The sequence below is a fragment of the Musa acuminata genome, chromosome BXJ2-11 (assembly GCF_036884655.1).
Source record: "Musa acuminata AAA Group cultivar baxijiao chromosome BXJ2-11, Cavendish_Baxijiao_AAA, whole genome shotgun sequence".
Classification (NCBI taxonomy): domain Eukaryota; kingdom Viridiplantae; phylum Streptophyta; class Magnoliopsida; order Zingiberales; family Musaceae; genus Musa; species Musa acuminata.
This window is the reverse complement of record NC_088348.1, coordinates 28,216,617-28,241,055: the sequence shown is the minus strand read 5'-3', so window position 1 is coordinate 28,241,055 and position 24,439 is coordinate 28,216,617. Positions and strand designations below refer to the sequence as shown.

General features: G+C 38.2%; 2 protein-coding genes and 1 pseudogene across 3 annotated transcripts; 2 read left to right on the top strand and 1 right to left on the bottom strand.

The window, feature by feature from the left end:
- The first annotated feature begins 1,300 nt into the window (after positions 1–1,300).
- Positions 1,301–2,698, top strand: LOC135626633 (protein G1-like1). 2 transcript variants are annotated; one of them, XM_065132076.1, is made up of 2 exons: positions 1,301–1,468; positions 1,629–2,698. In XM_065132076.1, exon 2 carries the CDS (start codon positions 1,769–1,771, stop codon positions 2,474–2,476), a length of 708 nt encoding a protein of 235 aa, XP_064988148.1. In that variant the 5' UTR covers positions 1,301–1,468; positions 1,629–1,768; the 3' UTR covers positions 2,477–2,698. The 2 variants fall into 2 exon arrangements, with proteins under 2 accessions (XP_064988148.1, XP_064988149.1); XM_065132077.1 differs by having other exon boundaries at positions 1,543–2,698.
- Positions 2,699–12,391: 9,693 nt separating this feature from the next.
- On the bottom strand, positions 12,392–23,566 carry LOC135626629 (tubulin beta chain-like; annotated as a pseudogene).
- LOC135626628 (uncharacterized) lies at positions 22,797–24,029 on the top strand. Its single transcript, XM_065132069.1, has 2 exons — positions 22,797–23,041; positions 23,412–24,029. Exons 1-2 carry the CDS (start codon positions 22,841–22,843, stop codon positions 23,952–23,954), a joined length of 744 nt encoding a protein of 247 aa, XP_064988141.1. The 5' UTR covers positions 22,797–22,840; the 3' UTR covers positions 23,955–24,029.
- The last annotated feature ends 410 nt before the right edge of the window (positions 24,030–24,439 follow it).

Sequence of the window (24,439 nt, the reverse complement as noted above, 5' to 3'; positions counted from 1 at the left end):
TATTTGTAAGGTTGATTTAAAGAGAGTGTGTGAGATGGGAAAAATAATATTCAATGCTTATATTTTATTATATTCCAGAAATTTTACTGTGTTCTTCATTTTACTGCCTTTGATTATTTCATGTATGTATTATAAGGAAACTGAGCTCATTAAATGTCTAACTTTAGCCAAAATATCAAATAGATATCATCTAATAATTTTATTAAAAAATTATTAAAAATTAAGGATTCGAAATCTCATTATATATAACATATTTTTATCAGTCAAAATCTATGACGAAATCATAAAAAATAATTAAAAAAAGAAGTATTTGCATGAACTGATCCACTGTTGTCTTATCATGAATTGCTGCTGTGTGAACTGAGCAAGCTAAGATTTATCTTCCCAATAAAATAAAGCATTGTATCAAACATAAAAGAAAACAGCCAATAGATCTGCTGACTTCATTACTCATCTCCTGCCCTACTTTTCTCTTTACTTGTGTTTCCATTACCAACGAATGTGTTTGTGTTGCTCCATTGAAGGTGTGGGTTTCCTCGATGTACACCAGTAGTTCAAATGCTATGGAGCTGCATGAGAACAGCCACTGCACTCCATATACACCCAAAACCTTGTATGCTTGATCCTCCCAGTATCTGTCATTGGCTCTGTCCGTTTCTGATCATAATGTCTGTGGAACAATTGCATGAAGGAGAAGGGTAAAGAAAAGTTATCCGCATGCTTACTTGTGTGGATGATTGTATGAGTCGAGTTTGTGAAGCAGAAACTGGTTGTGGAAGTACAAGTGCACAATGGCTGGCAGGAGGTGTCGGGTGGAGCTGAGCTTTTCAGGGGAAAGTGATTGGTCTTGTCATCGTGACACTGTACTGTACTGCCAGGGTTGCTGCTTGCAGCTCGATTAAGGTCCTTGCCATCGGAGAAAGGTGGACATGTTCGTGTTCTTGAACTCGTGTTTAGCAGTATAAGTGATCCATGGAATGTGCATTGCTGCCGTCGATGCATGGCTGAGGAGAGAGGAGTTCAGGTGATTGGGGACGAGGAGAACGAGGAGGTGCAGGTGGGAGAAGACCCTCCCCCCTGAGCTGACGTTGTGTGCAGTGTGAGGTGCGTCGTGCCAAGGCCACCATGTCCACGAGGTGGTTGTCTACGTTTCAGGACCCACCTCTTGTCTCCTCTCCCTCTCATCCATCAGCTTCCACACTTTACTCTCGTCCTCTCTCTGAGCTTAGCTTTACCTTCAAGAAATTACCTGTGACTGCGAGAGACTCTCTACATGGTTGTGTCTCTATCTCAAGGCTAGGGTACATGTTTCAGCTGATCTCCTTAATTGAAGCCTACTCGCTTCGGAACCAGCTATTCTGCCCAGCATGGCATAAAGCTTCAGGTTCTCCGAGTTCTCTCAGATCTGAGCTCCTGGATCGTGTCTTCTTCTTCTCTCTTCTCTTTGGGTGATGGGCATGGAATTCAAGTAAGTCCCAGGATAGTCCTTTCTTTCTCGTCATCATCACACACAGCTCAGGAACTAATCGTCTCTTAGAACAGTGCACTGAAATAGAGAAGTACCTGCACTTCCATCGTCTGCTTTGGTCGTCTATTTGGTCTCAGCCACTGGCCTCCTCTTTCTCCAGCTAGATTGCAGTACCGAGAGAGGAAACGGACTTGGATCAGCAGATCAAGAAAGGGAAGAACTTGGTGGAGATGTCCTCGTGTTCTTCAGGTTACTGATCGTTTCTGGAAGATCAAGAAAGCTGGTTTCAGCCACGGAAGCATGTCGTCAATTAACTCCGATAGCTCGGGCAATTCAGGCGCTCCAAAAGGCGGCGGCGGGGGTAGGCCGAGCCGGTACGAGTCGCAGAAGCGGCGGGACTGGAACACCTTCAGGCAGTACCTGCGGAACCACCGCCCGCCGCTGGAGCTCTCCCGGTGCAGCGGCGCCCACGTGCTGGAATTCCTACGCTACCTGGACCAGTTCGGCAAGACCAAGGTGCACGCCGCAGGATGCCCTTTCTTCGGTCACCCGCAGCCCCCGGCGCCGTGCCCGTGCCCCCTCAAGCAAGCCTGGGGCAGCCTCGACGCGCTCGTCGGCCGCCTCCGCGCCGCCTTCGAGGAGAACGGCGGCCAGCCGGAGACCAACCCCTTCGCCGCACGCGCCGTCCGCCTTTATCTCAGGGAGGTAAGAGACAGCCAGGCCAAAGCGAGGGGGATCGCCTACGAGAAGAAGAAGAAGAGGAAGCGGCCGCCTCTTCAACCACCGCAGGGCCACAGCCCGCAGTCACCCCTTCCCATGGTGCCAGCTGCTGCTCCTGCCATGGCCTACGGCCGGCGGGCGGCCGATCTGAATTTGGTGGACGGCGGATACACACACCACCTTCATGAGCACCTGATGATGCCTGCCATGGATTCCGGCAGACAGTTGACAGCAGCTGCCGCAGAAGCCCATCCTGGCGGCATAATGCCACTCTCAGTGCTCAACTGAACGCTACACAGTTCTCCCGGTGGAATCTAGTGCTACTATGAAGGTTAGTGTGGTGGATCTCTTCATGATATCAAACACTTTGCTAGATCTTGCGCTGTATAATGTACATCTTCTTCTGTTGGCTATGTATTTGCAAGGTAATTAATTAGGGTTTGTTCTAAACCTAAATAGGTTTGCAGTGGCTTGAAACCTTGGTTTTAAATGCTAGAATAATTTGCATGAGCCATTGCTTGCTTGATCACAAGTGATGAGCATCTCCTTGTTTGAGCTAAAGAGAGTTTCATCTTAGCTCCAAGAATTAGCTTCTCTCTTTCATCAGCCATGGCCAAAGGAGACACCCTCTTTCTAGTGACTGTTTGCTAATAGTTTCATACTTCCACCAGCTATCATGATGAGATGACCTTGGAACAGTAGGTGATGAGGATCACAAGGAGGTAAAAATGACCTGTACAACATGCTCTCACTCATAAACCCAATGCATGCATACTGCATTCATCTTCTGCTGGAATCTACAGAATGATGTTTCATCCTTGTACAGATTGTTCTCAGGGATCAATGACCTAATTCTGAACACTATTCTTCCACCCATAGAATGAATGCTCTCTCTTCGATTAATTCACATCTTTATCTTTTGGTATCTTCAATTTGTGGATTACTACATCCAATGACACTCATGCGTTCTTTATCTTCTTATCCTTGTTTGCTCTACAATGGGGTCAGCTTGACAGCAACTGTTGCTTGAACAGAAAACACTGTGCAAACAAATATATGAAGTGAAAGGAAGAGATTCATAGTAATTCTATCAATAGAAATATGGATTGAACATTTGTCTTCATCTTTTCTATTGAATCTTAACATCATTGGAAACACCAGTCCTTTTGCCATATCACATTCCTCTCTAGTACTAGTTTTCTTTTCCATTGGAAATTAAAGGTACACATGGAACTCAAGAAATCACATCTATATTTATCAAAGTTCTACACATTAGAAACAAAAAATACTATGTGCCCATTTTATTTTATTTTATTTTATTTTGTGCTTTGTTTCATCAGACATTTTCCACACATTTATTTAAGATTTATAACACTTGTCTATAGAGAGTGAACATAAAATTTTCTTATATCTATATATTTGGGATTTTACTGTAATGGAAACAATGAGCATTAGTGTAAAAACAAAACACAAAAAGTATTAAGATTTTTCCTCTTAAGTCAGATTAATCTGTCAAGAATATTTATTGTAATGATATATCAAACTGCACATCAATTCAACTTAGAAACTTAAACTTGTGATGTTATAAGCCAAATTCGATATACTTCTTCGATCCTTAATAACGCGAGACTACTCTCTCAAAAAAATATAATTATTCTGATAATAACGAAAGAGGATGAAAAAAAAACCTAAAATACCAATAATTTAAAAGAGAAATTATTAACTAAATAACAGCATATTATTCGGTAGGTTATAAATTAATCTTTAATTAAACTTCAACTCAAAACCATATTTCAATCCTAATCAAACTCAAACTTCTTATCTAATCTACAGCAACATTATATTAGCCTGTAGTTCTGTAAGGTGGTGCAGAATCTCCATCTTCTCATCCACAGGACATGGAAGCTTTGGTGGCTTATTTCGGTGTGCTGAGAAGCACCTGAAACAGCATCAAGCAAACCAGAACGAACGAACGCTTTGAACTCCATATCTATAACTTTGTTGTTCTTCTGCATCTGTCTCTGAAGGATTTAGTCAACATTAGCAAAGGTAGATTCGTGTTTGCCGACATGAAAGTATTCATCACAGTCATGGGAGTCTTCTTATTCGATGGATGCGACAGTACTGCTACACTTCCCAAGCTCTCTCAGAGTCCTGCTGACATGCTGGAACTCATCAGTCGCAGGTGAGGTCGAACCGGTTGGCTTCACAGCTACAGAATTGGTGAGAGATCATCACAGATAAATAAATAAGCAAGGCGTTTGGGGAAGATCTTTAGGGACACAAAGCATTGCTCTTGCCTGAACACCATCACCACCGTCATCATCCGTCCTGCAGGTTCTCGGCCTGTACAAAGTAAACTTGGCAATTGTGATGGCCTTGAAGCCTTCAATGATAACTATCATGAAACATGTCTGAGGTCAAAGAATCTGTACCAGAACAGTACATTGGAGAAGCTGACAGTTGCAGTTATTTCCTATCAGCAAGTCCTCCATCTAATCCTTCCACATCAAGCATCCAAGAAGCAGACTTGTTAACCTAAACCATTCCCCATGCACACTGTTCTTATGGGACTTTACATTCTCTACTGCTTTTGTTATAATGTATTGCTACCATCTTAAATGCATGTTTCTCTAATAATAGATTGCTGATGGTCTTGTGGCATGCAGAATGGTGAACGAAGAAGCTTAGCTCTCGGTTCAAAGAAGCAATAATTAAGCTGACAAGATAAATCGTTGCAAGAAAACTTCACCTACTGATGGTCCTGAAGATGACAGCGACCACTTTGCAAGGGGAGGAGAGTCGAACAGTGTACATGGAGATCATGACGATGCAACATGTGGAGGCATCATATATCACATGCAACCATTAAACATGAAGACTAATGCTCTTTTATGATGAGTGCTGTTCCTGATTCTTCCATGCAATCTTCACCTACAACTTGTGAATACAGCCATCAACATGCACCTAATATTCACTGCTCAATTATGAATCTAACATGATATATACCCCCCTCTCACTCTCTGATTTGATGCAGATTTCACACCAACAACAACAAGCATGCCTACCAACTCCATGTTTCAAATGGAGATCTTAGGACAGTTCACCCTATGAGTATTGCAGCTAACCCTAGCAGTGTGGAACATGTCAAGAGGCCAAAATTGACCTTCACAGAGGGACCAGATATTAGCTATCTTGTCTTAATGAGACAACAGCCTACATTGTGCATACTTGTAGCATGGTGGGATCTAAGGAGGACAGACAAGAGTAGGGTGCCGAAGCTATATCATAGTCCCCATGTAAACAAATTACGATCTTCCTTATCAACAATAAACAAAAAGAATCAAGTAGATTAATTTGCTTCGAATTGTCTCATGTGACCAATCCATTATTAATCTCTTTATATGCAATTCTCCATCCTTTTGCGTGTTCATCATCCCTCCGTCAAATTTCTCCTTGATACATGAACCTCTCTCTCTCTCTCTCTCTCTGCTCCAAGAAGAATACTATATGACCCGTTCTCAGTACCTCAATCGGCACCACTCCAAGCAGCATCGAGAACGGTGCTTTTATTAATGGCCATTGATTTGACGTTGATGTGATGCGTCGAAGGGGTGGGGAGAGTGACACTGCAACGCCCGAGTGCATGGTGGGCCGGTTCCCTTGCCAAAACTCCGTCCGGATCGATCCCCTGTCTCAGCCGCACAGGGAACACTCTTTTCTCAGCTGGAAGCCACCGTTCGTTTTCCGCACATAACCTACTATTAGCCACAAATCTTCTCTTTTCCTGTGTCGAGGAGACAGCGGATCCTAGAAATCGGGTGGCCGACATGGTTCCCAACGACGCCTTCGGGCTTTGCTTTCTGTTTCTGTTTCCAGATCGCAGTAATCAAGAAGTATTTCAAGCTCTCTGTTGCCTGCAAACCGGCAACACGATGTGCAGTGCGCCTCCTCATCGTCCTCCGCAGTGATCTGTCGATGGAAACACTGAGCTACGACTTGTCGTAGAGTTTGCCGCAGCAAACTAGCGTTGATCCTAAAGAACGCGCATAATATGCCCTCTAATCGTATCATCTGCAAGAGTGTCACATCACCATTGCTTCACGTCTGACCTAAGAACAGAAGGGTCATCGATGGAGATACTTCACCACGAGACGGATGGCCCAACTTGCCTCCAAGAAACTACCAATGATACATGAACGATTGATGACTCGGCAAAGCTTGCAGTTCTAGTGGACATGGGCACCATAGAAGGGGAGAAGGCTCCTTTCACTTGCGGACTCAAATCCTTGACGAAGCATGATATGCTATCTCTACAAATGATTTGTGAGTATCAGTGAAAGATGCATACTGAGTTGAATCCACCTTTGGTCATCAACAAGAGTATCGAGGAAAAAACAATGAAATCTCAGATTGGCTAAACAATAATCCGACATTCATCGCGTGATTTATCTCACCCTTGATATTCTACATGTATGGAAGATGGATCTTCCGAAGGCTGGGCTCGGGGATCTATGCTCGCAGTCCATGATGCAAGAACGGGCAGGCTGGGGTGGAGCAGCCAGCAGAGCATGTTCTCCTGTCCATGAACATGGCGGCAGTCAAAGCTCGTGTCTTGGACAAGGGAGCTGCGCAGAGATGAACCACTGGCAAAATGAATAAGATATCTGCTGGTGTTTGACTCGTCCACATCATTGCATCCCTAAAATATACAGCAAAAGGCAATGTCGATTGATTAAAGGGAACGAAAGGCTGGCTTGCATGAGTCACGCCCATCCTCCTATCAACAGTTTGCAGGAAATGAAGCTAAACCTACCTACTGGCTTTGAGTTGATGACTTTGTGCTGCTTGTTGGCGTTACATGGCCATTCAGGGTAGTTTGAAGAGGCTCGAAAGCACGCACGGCCGTATTGTTGTCCACTTTGAATTGATTCATAGTAGTTATCTAGGTAGTTATCATGATCTAATAATTAAAAATTATAGGATAGTTTTAATAACTACCTTAATCATGGATGACACGGTGATATAGATAGTTACCACTAGGTCTTATAAATATACCGTAGTTCATGAAGTAAGATAAAAATGAGAATACATTTGAGAATATCTTGTTTTAAATACTACATTAGTTTTCTTGAATCGAAAGGATTCTTTTTACTCGTATCGTAGTATTATATTTTTTACTTGCTCCTCCATTTCAACATTTGTGGTATCAGAGCCTAGTTTCAATCTGAAGTTAGTATTATGGCTTTCAATGATAATTCCATGTTTCAACCCCTTATTCTCATCTTTTCGAACAAATGTTATGAATTTTGGAGTATCAAGATGTAGACTATATTCAAGTCTGAAGATCTTTGGGACTTAATAGAAAATGAATATGCGGATCCAGATGATGAAATCAGGCTTAGGGAAAATAGAAAGAAGGACTCAAATGCATTGTTCTTTATTCAACAAGTTATACATGAGATAATCTTCTCGAGAATTGCAGTAGCGACAACCTCAAAGCAAGCTTGGTTGATACTTCAAAATAAATTTCAAGGCTCATCAAGGGTGATTACGGTAAAACTTCAAACCCTCTATTGTGAGTATTGAAATTTTGTTCATAAAAAGCAATAAATCGGTGTAAGATTTTCTTTCTCGAGTGACTGAAATTGTTAGTCAAATGAAATCTTATGGTGAACATCTTTCTGATCATATAATTGTTGCAAAAGTTTTGAGAAGTTTAACTCCAAAATTTGATCATGTTATTGCCGTAATTGAGGAGTCAAAAGATTTATCTATATTTTCATTTGATGAATTAATGGGTTCCTTGCAAGCACATGAAGCAAGGTTGAATAGGTCACTTGAAAAAAACGAAGAGAAAGCATTTCAGGTTAAGGGGGAGTCTTCTACTTCAAAAGATAACAAAAAATCAGTAGGAAGAGGATGTGGCAGAGGAAGATTTCGTGGTAGAGAAAATGGAAGAGGAAGAGGAAGGGGACACTTTGATGGGCATAATGAACAAAGGCAATCAAATTCTGATAAAAAAAATTACAAGAGTGAAATTCAATATCATCACTATTATAAAAAAGTTTAGTCATATGAAGGCAGATTGTTGGAAAAGAGAAAAGCAAACAAGCTATGTGGAGGAAAATGAAGAAAATAGTAAGTTATTTATGACTCATTCATAAGTTCATGATATCTCAAATGATATTTAGTTTCTGGATAGTGGATATTCTAATAATATGTCAGGCATAAAATAAATATTTAGAGATATTGATGAAACTCACAAGTTGAAAGTTAGACTTGGAGATAATAAGCAAATCCAAGTGGAAGGGAAAGGAACAATTGATGTGAAGACAAATCAAGGGAAGGTAAAATATTTTGATAATATTTTCTTTATTCATACTTTATCACATAACTTGTTGAGTATTGGACAATTGATAGATGATGGATATTCAGTAATATTTGATGATGGTTCATGCACTATTAAAGATAAAAAATATGGTTTGATTACAGTAAATGTTTGCATGATGTAAAACAAGATGTTTCTACTTGATGTGTCAAATATTGAAAAATATGCGTTTGTCGTAACTCAAAAGAATGAGTCTAATTTATGTCATTTAAGATATGGACATCTTAACATTAAGGGTTTAAGGTTGTTAAGTAAAAAAGGAATGATTTTCGAATTGCCCAAGATTAATACACTTGATGTGTGAAGGATGCATTTATGGCAAACAAAGTAAAAAATTATTTCCTATTGGAAAAGCATGGAGAGCATATAATTGTCTTTAATTAATTCATGCTGACTTATATGGACCTATGAATACAAAATCATTTGGTGGAAGTCAATATTTTCTATTTTTTACTAATGATTATAGCCACATGAGTTGGGTATATTTTCTAAAATCTAAAACATTTGATAATTTTCGAAAGTTCAAAGCACTTGTAGAAAGGTAAAGTGGTAGACACATAAAGACACTTCAGACAGATAGGGGTGGTGAATTTTTATCTGATGAATTTAATTCTTTTTGTGAAGAAAATGATATTTGTAGAGAATTGACGGCACCATATACATCGAAGCATAATGGTGTAGCTGAACATAATAATCGGACTGTCGTTGAAATGGTAAGAAGTTTGCTTAAAGGAAAACATCTTCCAAATCAATTTTGGGCAGAAGTAGTTGGAACAGCAGTTTATTTGTTGAATATTTCACCAATAAAGACTGTTATAAATCAAACTCCTTTTGAGGTTTGGTATGGTATAAAACCAAGTGTAAGTCATCTAATAATTTTTGGCTGTGTTGCTTATGCTTTGGTGAATTCATAAAATTATCATAAACTTGATGAAAAATCTAAAAAATATATTTTAATTGAATATTCTTTACGGTCAAAAGCATATCGATTATATAATCAGTAAAGTTATTATTAACAGAAATGTTGTGTTTGATGAAAGGATAAGTTGGAATTGGGAGATCAATAAAGGTGGAATACAAATTCAGATTCCAACATAATTAGATACTCCGCAGAATCAAATGACAGATCTTACTCCAACAAGTTCATCGTTAACCTCACCCGATAACAATTCAAATTCTGATTCCTCATATGAAACCCCTCTAAGAAATTTCAGATCACTAGAAATTTATGACTAAATATTTGCTTTGTTTATTTCAGATCCAACAACTTTTGAGGAAGCAGTTGAAAAAGAGGAATGAAGAAAAGCAATGAAAGAGGAAATCAAGTCAATTGAGAAGAATAAAACTTGGGAGCTAATGGATCTACCAAAAGAAAAGAAAGCTATTGGATTAAAATGAGTGTTCAAAACAAAGTTTAATGTAGATGGAAGTATCTAAAAACATAAGGCTTGGCTTGTAGCAAAAGGATATTCACAGCAACAAGGTATTGATTTTGATGATACTTTCTCTTCGGTTGCTAGATTCAAAATCGTGAGAACTTTCTTGACTTTAGCTGCTTACTTGAGTTGGCATGTTTATCAATTTGATATGAATCTATGTTTTTAAATGGAGATTTACACGAAGTGGTTTTTGTTACTCAACTTGAATGTTTTTTGGTTAAAGGATATGAAAAAACAGTGTATAAGCTAAGAAAAACTCTTTATGGGCTTAAACAAGTTCTAGGGCATCGTATAACAAAATTGATTATTATTTTTATCAAAATAGATTTAAGAAGAGCAATAACGAACCTACTCTTTATCTAAAGAAGGAAGGTGAATATAATATTCTAATGGTTTACCTCTATGTTGATGATATTATATATATAGGTTCATCTAACTCTTTTGTGATAAATTTAAAAAATACATGATGAATAAGTTTGAAATGTTAAATCTAGGTCTACTGCATTATTGTCTTAGGTTAGAAGTGAAGCAAGGATCAGATGAAATTTTTTATTTCACAAAGAAAATATGGAATAGATCTACTCAAAAAATCTAATATGATTAATTGCAAAGCTGTAGCAACACTCATGAATGTAAATGAGAAACTGAAACTTGAAGATGGTACATGTCTGACAAATGCAAGATACTACAGAAGTTTGGTTGGAGGTTTGATATATCTAACTCATACTCGACCAGATATTACCTTCTCTGTTGGTGTAGTATCCAGGTTTATGCATAGCTCAAGCAAACATCATCTCGGAGCTGTTAAAAGAATTCTGCGTTATATTGCTGGAACTACATATTATAGTATTTGGTATTCTCATAATTTTAAATGTAAATTATTTGGTTTCATTGATAGTGATTGGGCAGGAGCTTTAGATGATAGAAAGAGTACTTTAGGCAACGTTTTTAGCCTCAGATTAGGAGCTATATCTTGGAGTTTAAAAAAGTAAGTAACAACTAGACATCGGAAGCAGAATATGTAGCTACAACATCAGCAGCTTGTCAAGGAATATGGCTTAGAAGACTTCTTGAAGATCTTCATCGAGAATAAAAAGAAGCAACAGGAATATTTTGTGACAACAAAACCATAATTGTAATGACGAAAAATCCAACATTTTATAGAAGAACGAAGCATATAGAGATACACTATCATTTCATCCGGAATCTTGTAGCAAGTGGAGCATAGCAATGAAATATTGTGGAACAGATGAACAAGTTACAGATATCCTCACCAAGTCGCTTCCAGTTCAAAAGCATGTTTATTTCATGTCGTAAATCGGTGTATGTAACTATGAATCAAAGGAGAGTGTTGAGAATTGATTCATAGTAGTAGTTATCTAAGTAGTTACCATGATCTAGTAGTTATCTAGGTAGTTACCATGATCTAGAAGTTATATGGTAGTTTCAATAACTACCTCAATCATGGGTGACATGATGATATGGGTAGTTACCACTAGGTCCTATAAATAAGATCGTAGTTCACGAAGCAAGATAGAAGTGAAAATATACTTGAGAATATCTTGTAAATATTCTATGTCAATCCTCTTATTTTAAATACTATATCAATTTTTTTGAATCGAAAGAATTCTTTTTTCTGCTCTTCCATCCCCAACAATCAGCACAAGATGGAAGCCTTTCGATGACTGAGATGGTGCCCAAAAGAATGGAAGCCTTGACCACTGAGTTCATGTCATTGCCTCAGTTATTGAGATCCAAACATAGCTCAAAACATGGCTAATCTCAACTAGAACAGGAACAATGCATTTGATATTGGAGGTGTTCATGGAGATCTCTACTGGCAGCAGTGTGATTATGGAGTCTTTTATCCACTCACATATGTCTAACTTAACAATCTCATAGGCATTATCAATTCCAGGATTGTAACCACAACTCATCATGTTCTTCACACTTGATGGGACAAATTGAGACTTTGTGCTGTTGATAAATCTTGCTAAATCTACTGGCTGTGAGTTGATTAACTTTAAGCTTGGAATTTATTTGCAATACTAAAATATCAAAAATTAGGATCAAGTTAGGTTGATCAAGATCCAGCAATTTTATTTTTGAGGTAGCTAATATTGCTTTCTCTTCTGGTTTTTTCCTTCATAGATACATAGCTCTTACAAATATAGACTACAAGGAGAGAAAAATGATTCCAGCATCTACTGATACAATTCATTGATCCAACCATGAAATGAATCTGGCATTGACCTACCTACTACTAAAACCTCATGAGTGACAACACCCTCTGAGAGTTGCACTTCTATGTTCAATGACTGGCACAACAAATTGAGGTGAAAAATGCAGCATAAATGCTCTCTTATTCAGATCTCAACAACAACAACAAAGCAAAATTTATTGCCGCAGTAACTTCAATCTTTTTACCATGTGAGCTTCCATCACAGAGAAGAGATAAAGAATAAGAACTTTGCTAGCATTCAGTAACTGATTTGATACAACAAGTTTCAGGATTTGGTCATAGCTCTCTAATATCAGTGAGACATTGTTCCTCCAAAATCTATTAACTCGCAGTCATGGATGACAAAACCACAATGCCTGATTAAAGGATAGAATCCACAGAAGATGGCATGACACTCAGCAACTCAAATTCGAGAGTTATGTTCGACACAAACTTCGCACGAATACAGAAGCATGTCCTCCATCATAGAAGCATAACCAAAGTCCTCCCATACCGGCTGAAATCAAGATAAGAGCACAAATTCTCTTGATAGAAGCAACTCAAGCTGCCTCCCCTTCCTCTCCCTATTCTTCTTTCACATAATCTTCCACATCAGCTGTTGCATCCTGTTCCTGCTGGTACTTGGCTATCAGATCCTTCAGTGAACCCCATCTCGTTCATGCCCTCACCTGTATGCCAATGCAAGAAAAGCCTTCCTCCTGAACAGGCCGTGAACCGCTGGTTGACCCTCCTGAACGCCTCCTGGATGGAAGTTGAGTTCCCAATGAACGTGGATGCCTTCTTCAGCCCCTTGGGTGGAATGTCACATACACACGATTGACATTGCTTGGGATCCACTCGACAAAGTAGGAAGAATTCTTGTTTTGAACATTGATCATCTGCTCGTCAACCTCCTTTGTGCTCATCTTCCCATGTAACATGGTCGACGCAGTTAGGTACTAACCATGTCAGGGATCAGCAGCACACATGTTCTTGGCATCCCACATTTGTTGGGTCAACTCAGGAACAGTGAGGGACCTGTATTGCTGAGAGCTCCTCGATGTCAAGGGTGAAAAAACTATGATGATGAATTGGATGCAGGGAGAGAAATCAAGTTTACAGCAAGCTTCGGAGATCATAACCAAGATAACCAGATAACCGGAGGCAGCATGTGACAACACTCGTTATAGCAGAGATGAGATGATTTAGATCACTAACTGAAGCATAAAACAAATGATAAATAAACAAGATAGCACAATAAGCAGTATGGACAGACCCAAATTAAACAATTGATACAGTGATTCTTTGGGGTCACAGAGAACTTAGAACTTCAACATACTGTCATTTTATATTATTCAGTCTGGACCATCATACATGTTCTCCATAACAGAAAAAAGAGACATGACTTGAAGCTAAAAGTTAACAAATGATAGCTTCTTTTCTTATCAGATTATCTAATGGACTAACAATAGATGCATGATATGCTGAAATGAATGAGGACATATACTATGTAAATAACAAGACAGCATAAGAAAGTATTAATGGAGAACTATTTGGTAGAATTCTTAAAAGAAAAGGAATAAAGAATTGCGTCAAGGCACAGGAATTTGAACAACAGTCAGTTAATTACTAATGTTAACAAAAAGTACTAAGATTTAAGACAAGGCACGATATGCTTAACCAGAGGAAAAAAGAAAGGTGATTGAATCTGAAAGTAAAAGAAGAGAAGGCAATATGTTATGGTTGATCTTTTTAAGTTTGGTACAATGAATAATGGTGAAGGATGCAATTTCATTAAACGATAATATAATATCGTAGAAATGCAGTCATTGCTTACAAGTAGGGTTCAGAAGCTTCAGTGTCCAGAAATAAATGTCATAGAGTGCCTTCATTGTCCAGGACCATACATTCATCAAAATTCTGATCAAGCTGATGTACTGAGAGTGGCATTATATAGCTCAACAACTATCTCAGATACCTTTGGTGATAAAAAAACAGAGAACGACAGCATCACACGATCTGGGTATTCTTCTCTGATCTTAGAGACAAGAAGGGTGCCCATGCCAGAACCAGTTCCTCCTAAAGAATGGCAGACTTGGAACCCTGCAGAACAACATCTACGAATTAGTAACCATGATGCTCTGTCTGAAGAGTTGGATAACAAATCTGATTTAGGGTACTAAGTCATGTAGAATCTGTTAAATATGACAGGGAAGAGCTACTGTGTATGAATGTTGAGTGTGATTCTCAAACACAGAGTACTTCAATGCAACCGCATGCATCTACAGACACTAAAAGTTAAAAGTTTGTGAGCATAAACAACATGGGGAGGTAAACATTTATCAATTAAATCTTTCAGATGGCCGTGATCTTTCTGAATCTGGCAACAGTTGGACAGTGAATGACCCATGTTTTAGCTTTCAATTAGTTCTCATTGCAATCATCTTCATGCCAAAATCATCTCCAGCTTTAAATATCTTCTGATGGAACCAGGCAACGGAACATAACTGATTCACATTCATACAGATATGCACAAAGGAAAGTAGAAATATAGAGAACTTAGTAGCCAAATTAGAAGTAAGCAGAGGGTCGAAACTTGAGAGACGAAAAGATGTGCATGTTACTTTCCTTTGATGCAAAATACAAGAAACAAATTCCAACAGTAATTTGAAGAAAGCTATCCTTTTTTGAAATCTCAAACATGATTCAATGCCAAGAAGCACATCAACAGTATATAAACATAAATCCCTAACAATACTATCAACTTCAATACAGAGTGGGCAACAACATTCACAAAGGGATAAAGAATACCACAATCCCTACATTTCTTTAACATGAAATAGAAACCTAACCCCAGAAATCACCAGTAAGCAACAGAAAACCATAAATCCATATGAAAGCAACATTTGCTAGTAACAGACTTCTGCTACTACAAGACCGATTATTCCTTACATCTACCAGTAACACACATTAGCCAATACGGAAGCAAATCTTTCCACAAAAATGAAGGAACCTCCAAATGAAGCCTGAAGCCACCAAACTTGGGAGGCAGTCGTGGTTCTCCTTCCTCACCACGTCAAGCATTGAATCAATGAGCTCTGCACCCTCAGCGAAGTGCCCCTTGGCCCAGTTGTTCCCTGTGCCAGACTGCCGAAAGACGAAGCTATCTAGCCTGAAGATCTGGCCAAACAGCCCAGATCTAACGGTGTCAATGGTGCTGGGCTTGAGATCCATGAGCACTGCATGTGGGATGTAGCGACCGCCTCTGGACGTGTTGTTGTACACATTGATCCACTCGAGCTGGAGGTCAGAGCTGCCATTGTACCAACCGGTGCCGTCGATGCCGTGCTCATTGCAGATTGGCATATCATCCTCATAAAGCCCAAGTCCAGAAGAGAAGAAAATGAAAGAAACCACAAATTTGGTATTGTTCAGGTTGCTTGCCATGGCACTGTTGTTGGAAGTTCTTGTAAAGGGTTGTGGACAGTGGTAGTTAACCTGGGCCCAAAAACAGTCCAGCCTGATCTGGTTCAGGTGGTCGCTTGAGCTGCCCAGCACTTGGCTCAGGACTGTGCCCAATGGAAGACGTCTTCCTAAACCCAAATTGAGGCACTCAGGCCTCACCTGACCTTGCCTGGGCACCCAATTGAGGAGTGCAGTCAGATTCATCTTTACTTGGAATGAGAAGTTTGGTATCATACTTGGATTTCACTCAAAGTTTTCTCCAGCTGAAGCCTCCCAATTTGATCTTTATATCGCTTCTTCCAGCTTGAAATCTCCCAAATGATTTGATTATGTTACATATGGATTCCCTATCCATGTTGAACTGTTCTTTCCATTCTTCCATCTCTGTTGCTTCAAATATCAGAATCTAAACCTGGCTTGAACAAAACACCACAAGAGGTCGTTGTCACCAGGGTCCAGAGTCCTGTAAAATCTATATATCCATCTTCTCTATCCCACCTCTAACAGCAGAGCTCTCATTTTTTTCCTCTTTTTCCTTTTTCCCTGTGCTATATTAGAAACCAAAATGTTTAATTGCATACTACTGATTGCTCTCCTTGCACTAGCTTAACAACCAATTGCTTCTAATCCAACTCCTCCACAAAGGCCTCCCCGTGGCTGACATGTTGAATGGCACTTATCTAGCTGCCATTGCCCCAAAAAGTAGCATGCACTTGTGTACATACATGAACATAGATAGGTGCAACTTCTTCATTCGATCCCTCAGAATTTTGATGTTCCATGGTACATGAATGATGAAAGAATTACAAGTCAATCTGCAGAAAGATGTCTCAGTGCAAAAAGAATGATATGTGAAGACTTGAATGACTGATCCCTCTTTGGTTGAAAGCAGAGGATAAAAGATGGGAAGAAAATATTAGGCTGAAGACACAGCATCAAATATCAAACACACATGACATACCGCCTGCAGAAAAGATTCCTGCTCAATTCTGCTCCTCAAACACTAATTATTTCCAGAACAAGAAACTCATTTAATTATAGAGATAAACTGATAAATATTTCAAAAAGTAGCTTCCAAGATAAGCAATAAGCATTTAAAAGAGACATTGAAAGCAAGCATATATATATATATATATCAGTACATGCATAAGTTAGCTAGCACATATTGTAGCAGGACATCATATAAGTTGCAGTAAGTCAAAAGGAGAAGTATGCATAATTAATAATATATACACTAAAAACTATCATTTGTACACTATAGAAGCATTATCCAAAACTAGCCTGAATGCTTCTTCAGTTTGGACAGAACAAGGCAACTTCAGCAGCCAATACCACATAAATCAACAGTTTTTTGTACATTGTTCTTTCATGGTAGTGATGATAATGATTTCATTTCCTATAAATTGACATTTCTCCTCTGTGTTGCTGCTCATTTAGTTGCAAAGTCTAATTAATGAATGGATAGAAATAGGAGTATGTGTACATTCCCAACTCAGTTTCAACATCGAAGCAAGCATGCCACCCAATGCCATGTGCTACAAAGTCATGTCTACATTACAACAAATATTAAATGATTTATGGTCTTTTTACCCAATTATCAAGCCTATTAAATGCACACATGTATTGATCCAAGTATCTTCTAGTACTACTAAAATTCTTTCTAGTATTGATCAAGCCTATTAAATGCATGTATTTACCCAATTATCAAGCCTATTAAATGCATGCATGTATTGATCCAAGTATTTCCTGTAAATTCCAACATCAATGTGACAGAAAGGTCTGTGCCCTTTTTGAACTCAGTGAATCCCACCATCCATCTTTTCCTACAGGCTAAATGTTATGCCCTGACATGACTTAATTCCATTACCAAGAATATCGAAATGTCAATAATCAACTTTTTAGAAGTCCACCATATGGTGCCATAATCACATGGCTAAGTAGGGAACATTAAGAATTTCAAAAATCAAAAGTGAACTTTCATAATGAAAATCTCCTATACAGTAGACAATCACGAAATAAATATAAATCATTAAGCAATATTCACACATTATAGTCATAGCATACAATCAATTCACACACATAACAATCATTTAGTGTCATTATGCAGCACTAGCATAAGAGCCTGAACACTCAATAGATGCACTCTCCCAACCTTTGATGGAGATGCTCCATCATGTTTTTGTAGTAAAATAAATGATGCAAATCCTCTATAATCATCATGTTCTCCTCCTCCCCTCTTCTCTTCCTCTTTCACTTTGGTTTGTACTAGCATGCTTGTGTACTAGGTGTCTCTATGCTAGTACATACAGGATTTCTATCGATCTGACCAAGGACCAATATATAGTTCTGTTAGCTTCATGGAGTCAGTTCATACATAAGTGTGCTACACATGTTGCATAAACATCCATATCTATCACCAAGCAACTCAACCTACAAGTTGGATGGTTGCCTAAGGTGCTTAACAAGAATATCATATAAAATACAATTTCCTTCAAACATTATGTGATCTATTTGCTTCTATAACTTTACACTAATTTAACTAGTGTCTCATATGAGCAAGACTCGGTCAACTGCCCACTTTTTTGACATCATGAAATTCCATTCATCCCATATACAAATAGTACCCCAAAAAATGTATGAAAATAGTATATAATTTTGCATAAAATTTTTCGATATTCGATTGCATTTCAAAAATTGGGAGTGAGAAGCACTTTCCTTAATTTAAAGAACTATAGGAAATATGCATGGACAACTAAATTATTAATAAAACTTGGAAAAACAATATCTTACCATCCATTGAACTTAAGGTCTGGTTCTTCAACCAGGCAATCTATTTCATAATTGTTCCTTGTTTTTAAGAAATGAAGTTTCACAAACTCAGTCCTTGTTTTAAAGAAATGAAGTTTCATAAACTCAGCTATCCTGTATCAAAAGATGCAAAAATCAATTTCTGTCAGATAACAATCAACAAGAAAATATGCAATTGACAGCTAAGAAGTTTTCTTTGTATTGAAACGTCCAAACAAAGCAAGCACAGATTGTTCGGAGAGCCAATCCCAGAAGTAGTGTTTTATTTAAAATGAATGCAAAAGTTCTATATTCTTTATTGTTAATTCATGAATATGATTTCTCAAACATAAACTACATGTCGAAAATTGTCCATCAGTGCATCCAAAACGAATTTATGAAGACAGTTGGAAAAGATAATCAAACTGTGGACCATTAAATATCCATGAAAATGACTGACGAGTTTTTGTGCAAATGGTCAATTGGTGAAGCTCTTGCATGAATTATGCTGCTTCCTTGTTGGTGTTTGAAATATAAAGTGCCTTAAGTATAACTGAATCTGTATACTAAAGACTTTCAGTGTATAAAGGATATAATAGCAACACAGTAATAACTGTAATAATTGATGTACTTGTAGAACAATAAGAAATAAGGCCAAATTCAACAAGAAAGTTAATAACAGAGAATAAGTTATAAAAACATATGACTAGTCAAACGCATTATGAGCACAGTACCTACCTTTGAAGCTTTTTAAATCTAGCTTCAGATTAACTATTTAAGTTTCAGACTGGATACCCTTGATATTGTGATTTACTTCAAAATAATAAAAATAAAAGAAGAAAAAGCACATAGAATAATTTGGCTTTTTTTACCAACAATTCCCCTCTCATCCCCCAACCCAAAAAAATATTTGGAACCAAGACATCTTTTGCATATTCTTACTGTAACTACACAATTCTTTGACCTAGTATGCATTAAAATAAATAATTTGTCTCACGGACTAAGAAATATTTTTCATGAAAAAAAATAAATCGAAAGAAATAGAAACAAAATTAAGCTTTTTTTTAAAGGATTGGAATCAGATCCATTATTTAGGCATCCACCCCGTAGAAAATATAAACATCATTTAAGACTCTAACCAACATAATGATTCAAGTTAAAATCCAACCATCCACCCAAATTCATTTCCATGTGATTAAATGGACATAAATCCAAAAGCCACTCCACCTTTATTATAGCCCTTTATGACCTGACTAAATCAATCCATCAGCATTATTTACACCTTAACTGAAATGCATAACTCAATCTATTTTAGACAGGTAAGCCAACCACCTCCCCACCTCATTGTGCAAGGGCACCCAAAAAGTGCAAGTCTTGAACAGGCAACATCATATCTCCAATTGATCACTGAGCACTACACTGAAAGGCACACAGAATCCAGTGGTTGCTGCCTCCATATGGTGAACTGATGAAACTTAGGTCAGTACCTCATAAATGGCCATTATAAAGTCTCAACTGTCTTCCCTTCATCAATGCACAATGTGACTAGAGAAAGAAGTGAGGTGATGGCATTTATGTTTGTTTAAATACTGAGGAAGCTTTGATGAGACTCGGACCCACTGAAGTTAAGAGAATTGATGAGTCTGTTGGGTCTCTTCATAGATTTGTGATCCATCTTAAATGCTTATAGCTCTTTCCTTCTAATATGGCAACTACTTGACTTTTATCTTTTACATTTTATAATCCCACGCTACACATATACAAATAACAATTGGAATCAATTTGATCAGATAGCTCTATGACTTTATCACATTTCAATGGCCCTACTAATGGGTCTAGAGAGTGCATGTTGCCATGCGAATGTTGCACGCATGAATAATATATACTATTACTACAAAAGCATGACACAGCATTATTGAGCAAAAAAAATTCACAAGTTTGGCACATTGGGAATCTGTAACTGATAGACAATTCTGTTAGATACAGCAAAAGATCATTGCGAGATGAGTTCTCAATACTTAGGACCAGCTCAGAAGAATCAGGGGAATTTTTTACTAACTCATTGTGATATGAAATTTAGTTCAGCAACAAATTCCACAAGTTGATATGCCATGTAAAATGATGAAGTACCTGGTAAATCATTACTGCCAGAGATACGGCAAAAGATGGTCGCAAAACCCAATGACTTGGACAATGATCACAAGAGTCTTTGCAGTGATAGAGCTAATGCAAAGATGACGTGGAACAGAAATATTTGACAGATAAAATGATGATCATTAGAAACTTTGTGATCAATGATCAGAAGAATCATAAGAGTCCTCTTAGTAAATCATCTTGTACCTTTTCCCCAAAGGTTGTGCCACTGTAAAAATTGAAGAAATGATATGAGAAACAACATACAGAAATGTAAAATTAACCTAAGGGAACACAGATATACCTAGTTATATCTATGTGTGATTCTTCAGAGTTACACAGCATTAGTTTTATGTGATCAAATTTGGCAGACTAACCAAAACAATTTAGGATTTACAAACAACAAGCTTGTTAATTAATACAGAACCTGAACATCAAAAGTTAAAACAGCTAAATCATTCTCTAGAAAATAGAAATATTTGCTTTTAAAATTAAGGATTGGTACAAAAAGTAAAAATAATGACAGTTCATCACACTATTTGGAATACAACTGGCATACCAGCAATAAGATGAACTAAAAAACCTTGGCATTATTGTGAAAGTAACCTTTGCTTTAGAGAAAAGGTTTGTAAGTAATAGATTAATTATCTCCAAGATAGATGAATACATTGAGAAAAGCTTATTGTTCACAAATTTTCTTATTCTTCTTTTGTGCCATGCCAACCAGGTTCTCATACAATTTATACATGTAGTTAGATCATCATAAAACTTGCAGGTTACATAGTTCGGCAGCTTAATTTGCATGTCTGAAATGTAACTAGATTATTTTCAAAACTGATGCTTTGTAAGAACTCTACAGTTTCTTGGGAGATTTTTGACATGCATCCTGCTTATCTTAAATTTGTCTAGATCAGTTGCATGACCAATCTTTTCCTTGGCACAGCAAGAGTTTCTGTTTTCCCAAAGCAATCCACCTTATATGACTGTCTAGTAAATTCACGCCTTGTCTTCATTGGAATAGAAATTCCATTTGCATTAAGAGAAGGTGTCTTCTGCGTTCTCCTCATTTTCATCACAGTAGCTATGTACAGATCCCTCCTAACATCACTCTCTAATTTAAACAAAATCTTAATATTTATCTGTTCCTGGTAATCAGATGTTGATCCTGCCTGTGTTGACAGGTATCAGCATCCTATTAACTCCAACCACCATACCCAAATATGTACAACCTTCATGACCTAACTACCAGCATGCACCAGATGGTACCAAACATGGATCAGTATCATCTTTGTATCAACAGAAGTCATAATGATGCTCATTACACCATTACAATCATGATATATTAAGTCATTCTGCCAATACCTATGGAATATCCCTTGTGATCTTTCATAAACCTTAGAGAGTCTTATATCCATCCTAGGTTCCTGATAGCCATTGGACAAATGAGATTTTTATATGAATTAGGATATTTTCATTAGACAAATTTTACCAGTTTACAGGCATTGTTTGCTATATTTTGGGGAGATCTTTTGCTGTTAAATTTTAGTTACCAATGCAGACCTTATACGGTACAACTTTATAATTTTCCACAACAAAACCATGTTATTGGTATCTATATTTTAAAAGTTAAACTACTATTCAGATTCCTTAGCTACTTGGCACCTTAAATACCACTATAATGTACTACTATCAATAACTGACATATGCTATTCGATTGGACATACAAGTAAAAGACATATAATGTACGTGAATCCTTCCTGGACACAGTTGCAGATAGATTCAGCACTGATCAATAAGAGACATAGTACATGAAGCCATACCAAAAGCTGGACATCAAAAAAGTGAAACCATTACATGCACAAGATTTGCACATAAAAGGTTTCTTCTATTCTCAGGATTCACACAGTTGGAAGGTACTAGACTACATTACACTCCTGGAGTTTTCTTCCTCCCCCTTCCTAGGATTCATTAACCATTGACAGACTCTGCCATGTATCAAAAGTCAATTATTAAATAACTGTATCTGTGTGGCTTATCTAATCATCCACCCTCAGAATTTTTCATTTATTGACACCATTAATGTTTCCCATACTTACAGTCATCTGAAAGCAGTATATAAATGTATAAAGGCGGCTTCTTTCTGTATTGTTATGTGAACTCCTTTGAAGCAATAATCTCCCTTCTCTTCTCTTCTCTTCTTTCTCTTCTTTTGTTTGATGATTTGGGAGAGGAGGTTAATGGCAGCGGAGGTGAGCTCGTGGTCAAGGATGCTGAGGGGTTATGAGGAGGAAGGAGAGGGGAAGAGGGAGCTTGTCACAAGGGATTTGCTCGGTGGCAGCGGAGCAGTGCTCGGATCTGCGGAGGTGGGTCTTGAGCTCCGTGTTCCGATGGGTTGGGAGAGACGGTTTGATCTATTGGTACGTTCTTGAAGCTCGTGGATCTTCTTCTTGTCTCTTCCCAATTGGTTGTTCCTTTGAATTTGAATTTGCGAAACATGGCAAAAGATTGAATTTTTATGTTAATGGGTCCTTTTTTACCGATCTAATCCCCAAGTTTTCGTCGTAGTAGTCCTGCTGGAAATCGATACTTTCATTTGAATTCTGCTGAAACTTTCATCGTTTCTTCTGTAAATCCCTCGACTGTAATCAAATCAAGCACCGGCTGATACGGAATTTCCCGAATGAAAAGAACAGCTCTTCCCACAAGAATTCACAGAATAAACCTATTAGATTCCATATTTATCATTCTTTCTTATCCTCTAAGTCCCTAATTCTCGATCAATTGCAGCATGGAAAGACCTACCTCGAGAAGCGCGACCCTGATCCGGTTCCCTCCTGTCTCCACAATCTCAACCTCGCCCTACCTCCACCATCCACCGCCGCCCTCGTCCCGCAGCCGGACGCGGCGGCGGCGGCGCCCGCGCCCTCGGCGTACCAGAGTGTCTGCACCCTGGAGAAGGTGAAGTCCGCCCTCGAGCGCGCGACCCGCCGATCCGACGGCTCCCCTTCGCCGCGCTCCTCGTCGACCACCACCACCTCCTCCTCCTTCTCGGTGATCAAGCGGCGTGCGCCGGAAGAGGATGGCCCCGGCCCCGGGTCGCTGATGGGCGAGCGGGGGCGGGCGGCGGCGATGACGGTCGCCGGGTGCCCGGTGTGCCTCCTCTACGTGCTCGTCTCGTCGGTGGACCCCAGGTGCCCGAGGTGTGCCGTGCACGTGCCGGTCATAGGCGAGCTCAAGAAGAGGCCCAAGTTGGACCTCAACTCGCCGACCCGAGATGGTGATGATGACGAGGACCGGAAGAAGTCACATTTGTCTTTGCAAATAATATAGCATAAATGTATTTATATTTTAAATTTTGGCACTTTTTTTATACTAGTAAAAAATTATGAGAATTATGCAATTCCATCCAACTGCAAGAATCCAACTCATTCAATATCCCAACCAAAAGGAACAAACCATGAGACTCAAAAGGAAAATAAGAATCATGAAACTCAAAATAATAGAGTTTTGGGTAAGTTTCATATATGTATATACATATTATCACTTTCAAAATTATTGATCTTCGATGATGATATCAAGTTTGTCTCAATTATTTTTTATCAGCTATATGAAATTTATATTATAATTAAAATTTATGTAAAATAATATTATTAATAAAATTAAAAATTATTTAAATCTCTATTTATAGTTTCAAATAAATTCTTATCTACCTCTATCTCTACTAATTTTCTTTGTATATTTTCATGTATATATATATATAGGTAAATTCTCGAAAAAAATTCTTAGGTTTAAGATTTTTTTATAAAACACTCTTA

What these genes read in the sequence shown, in the direction of transcription:
- LOC135626628 (XM_065132069.1), top strand. Translation starts at nt 22,841, where the DNA reads ATGATTTGGGAGAGGAGGTTAATGGCAGCGGAGGTGAGCTCGTGGTCA. An exon ending in AGAGACGGTTTGATCTATTG is followed by an intron (nt 23,042 to 23,411) that starts GTACGTTCTTGA and finishes GATCAATTGCAG; the next exon opens with CATGGAAAGACCTACCTCGA.
- LOC135626633 (XM_065132076.1), top strand. Translation starts at nt 1,769, where the DNA reads ATGTCGTCAATTAACTCCGATAGCTCGGGCAATTCAGGCGCTCCAAAA.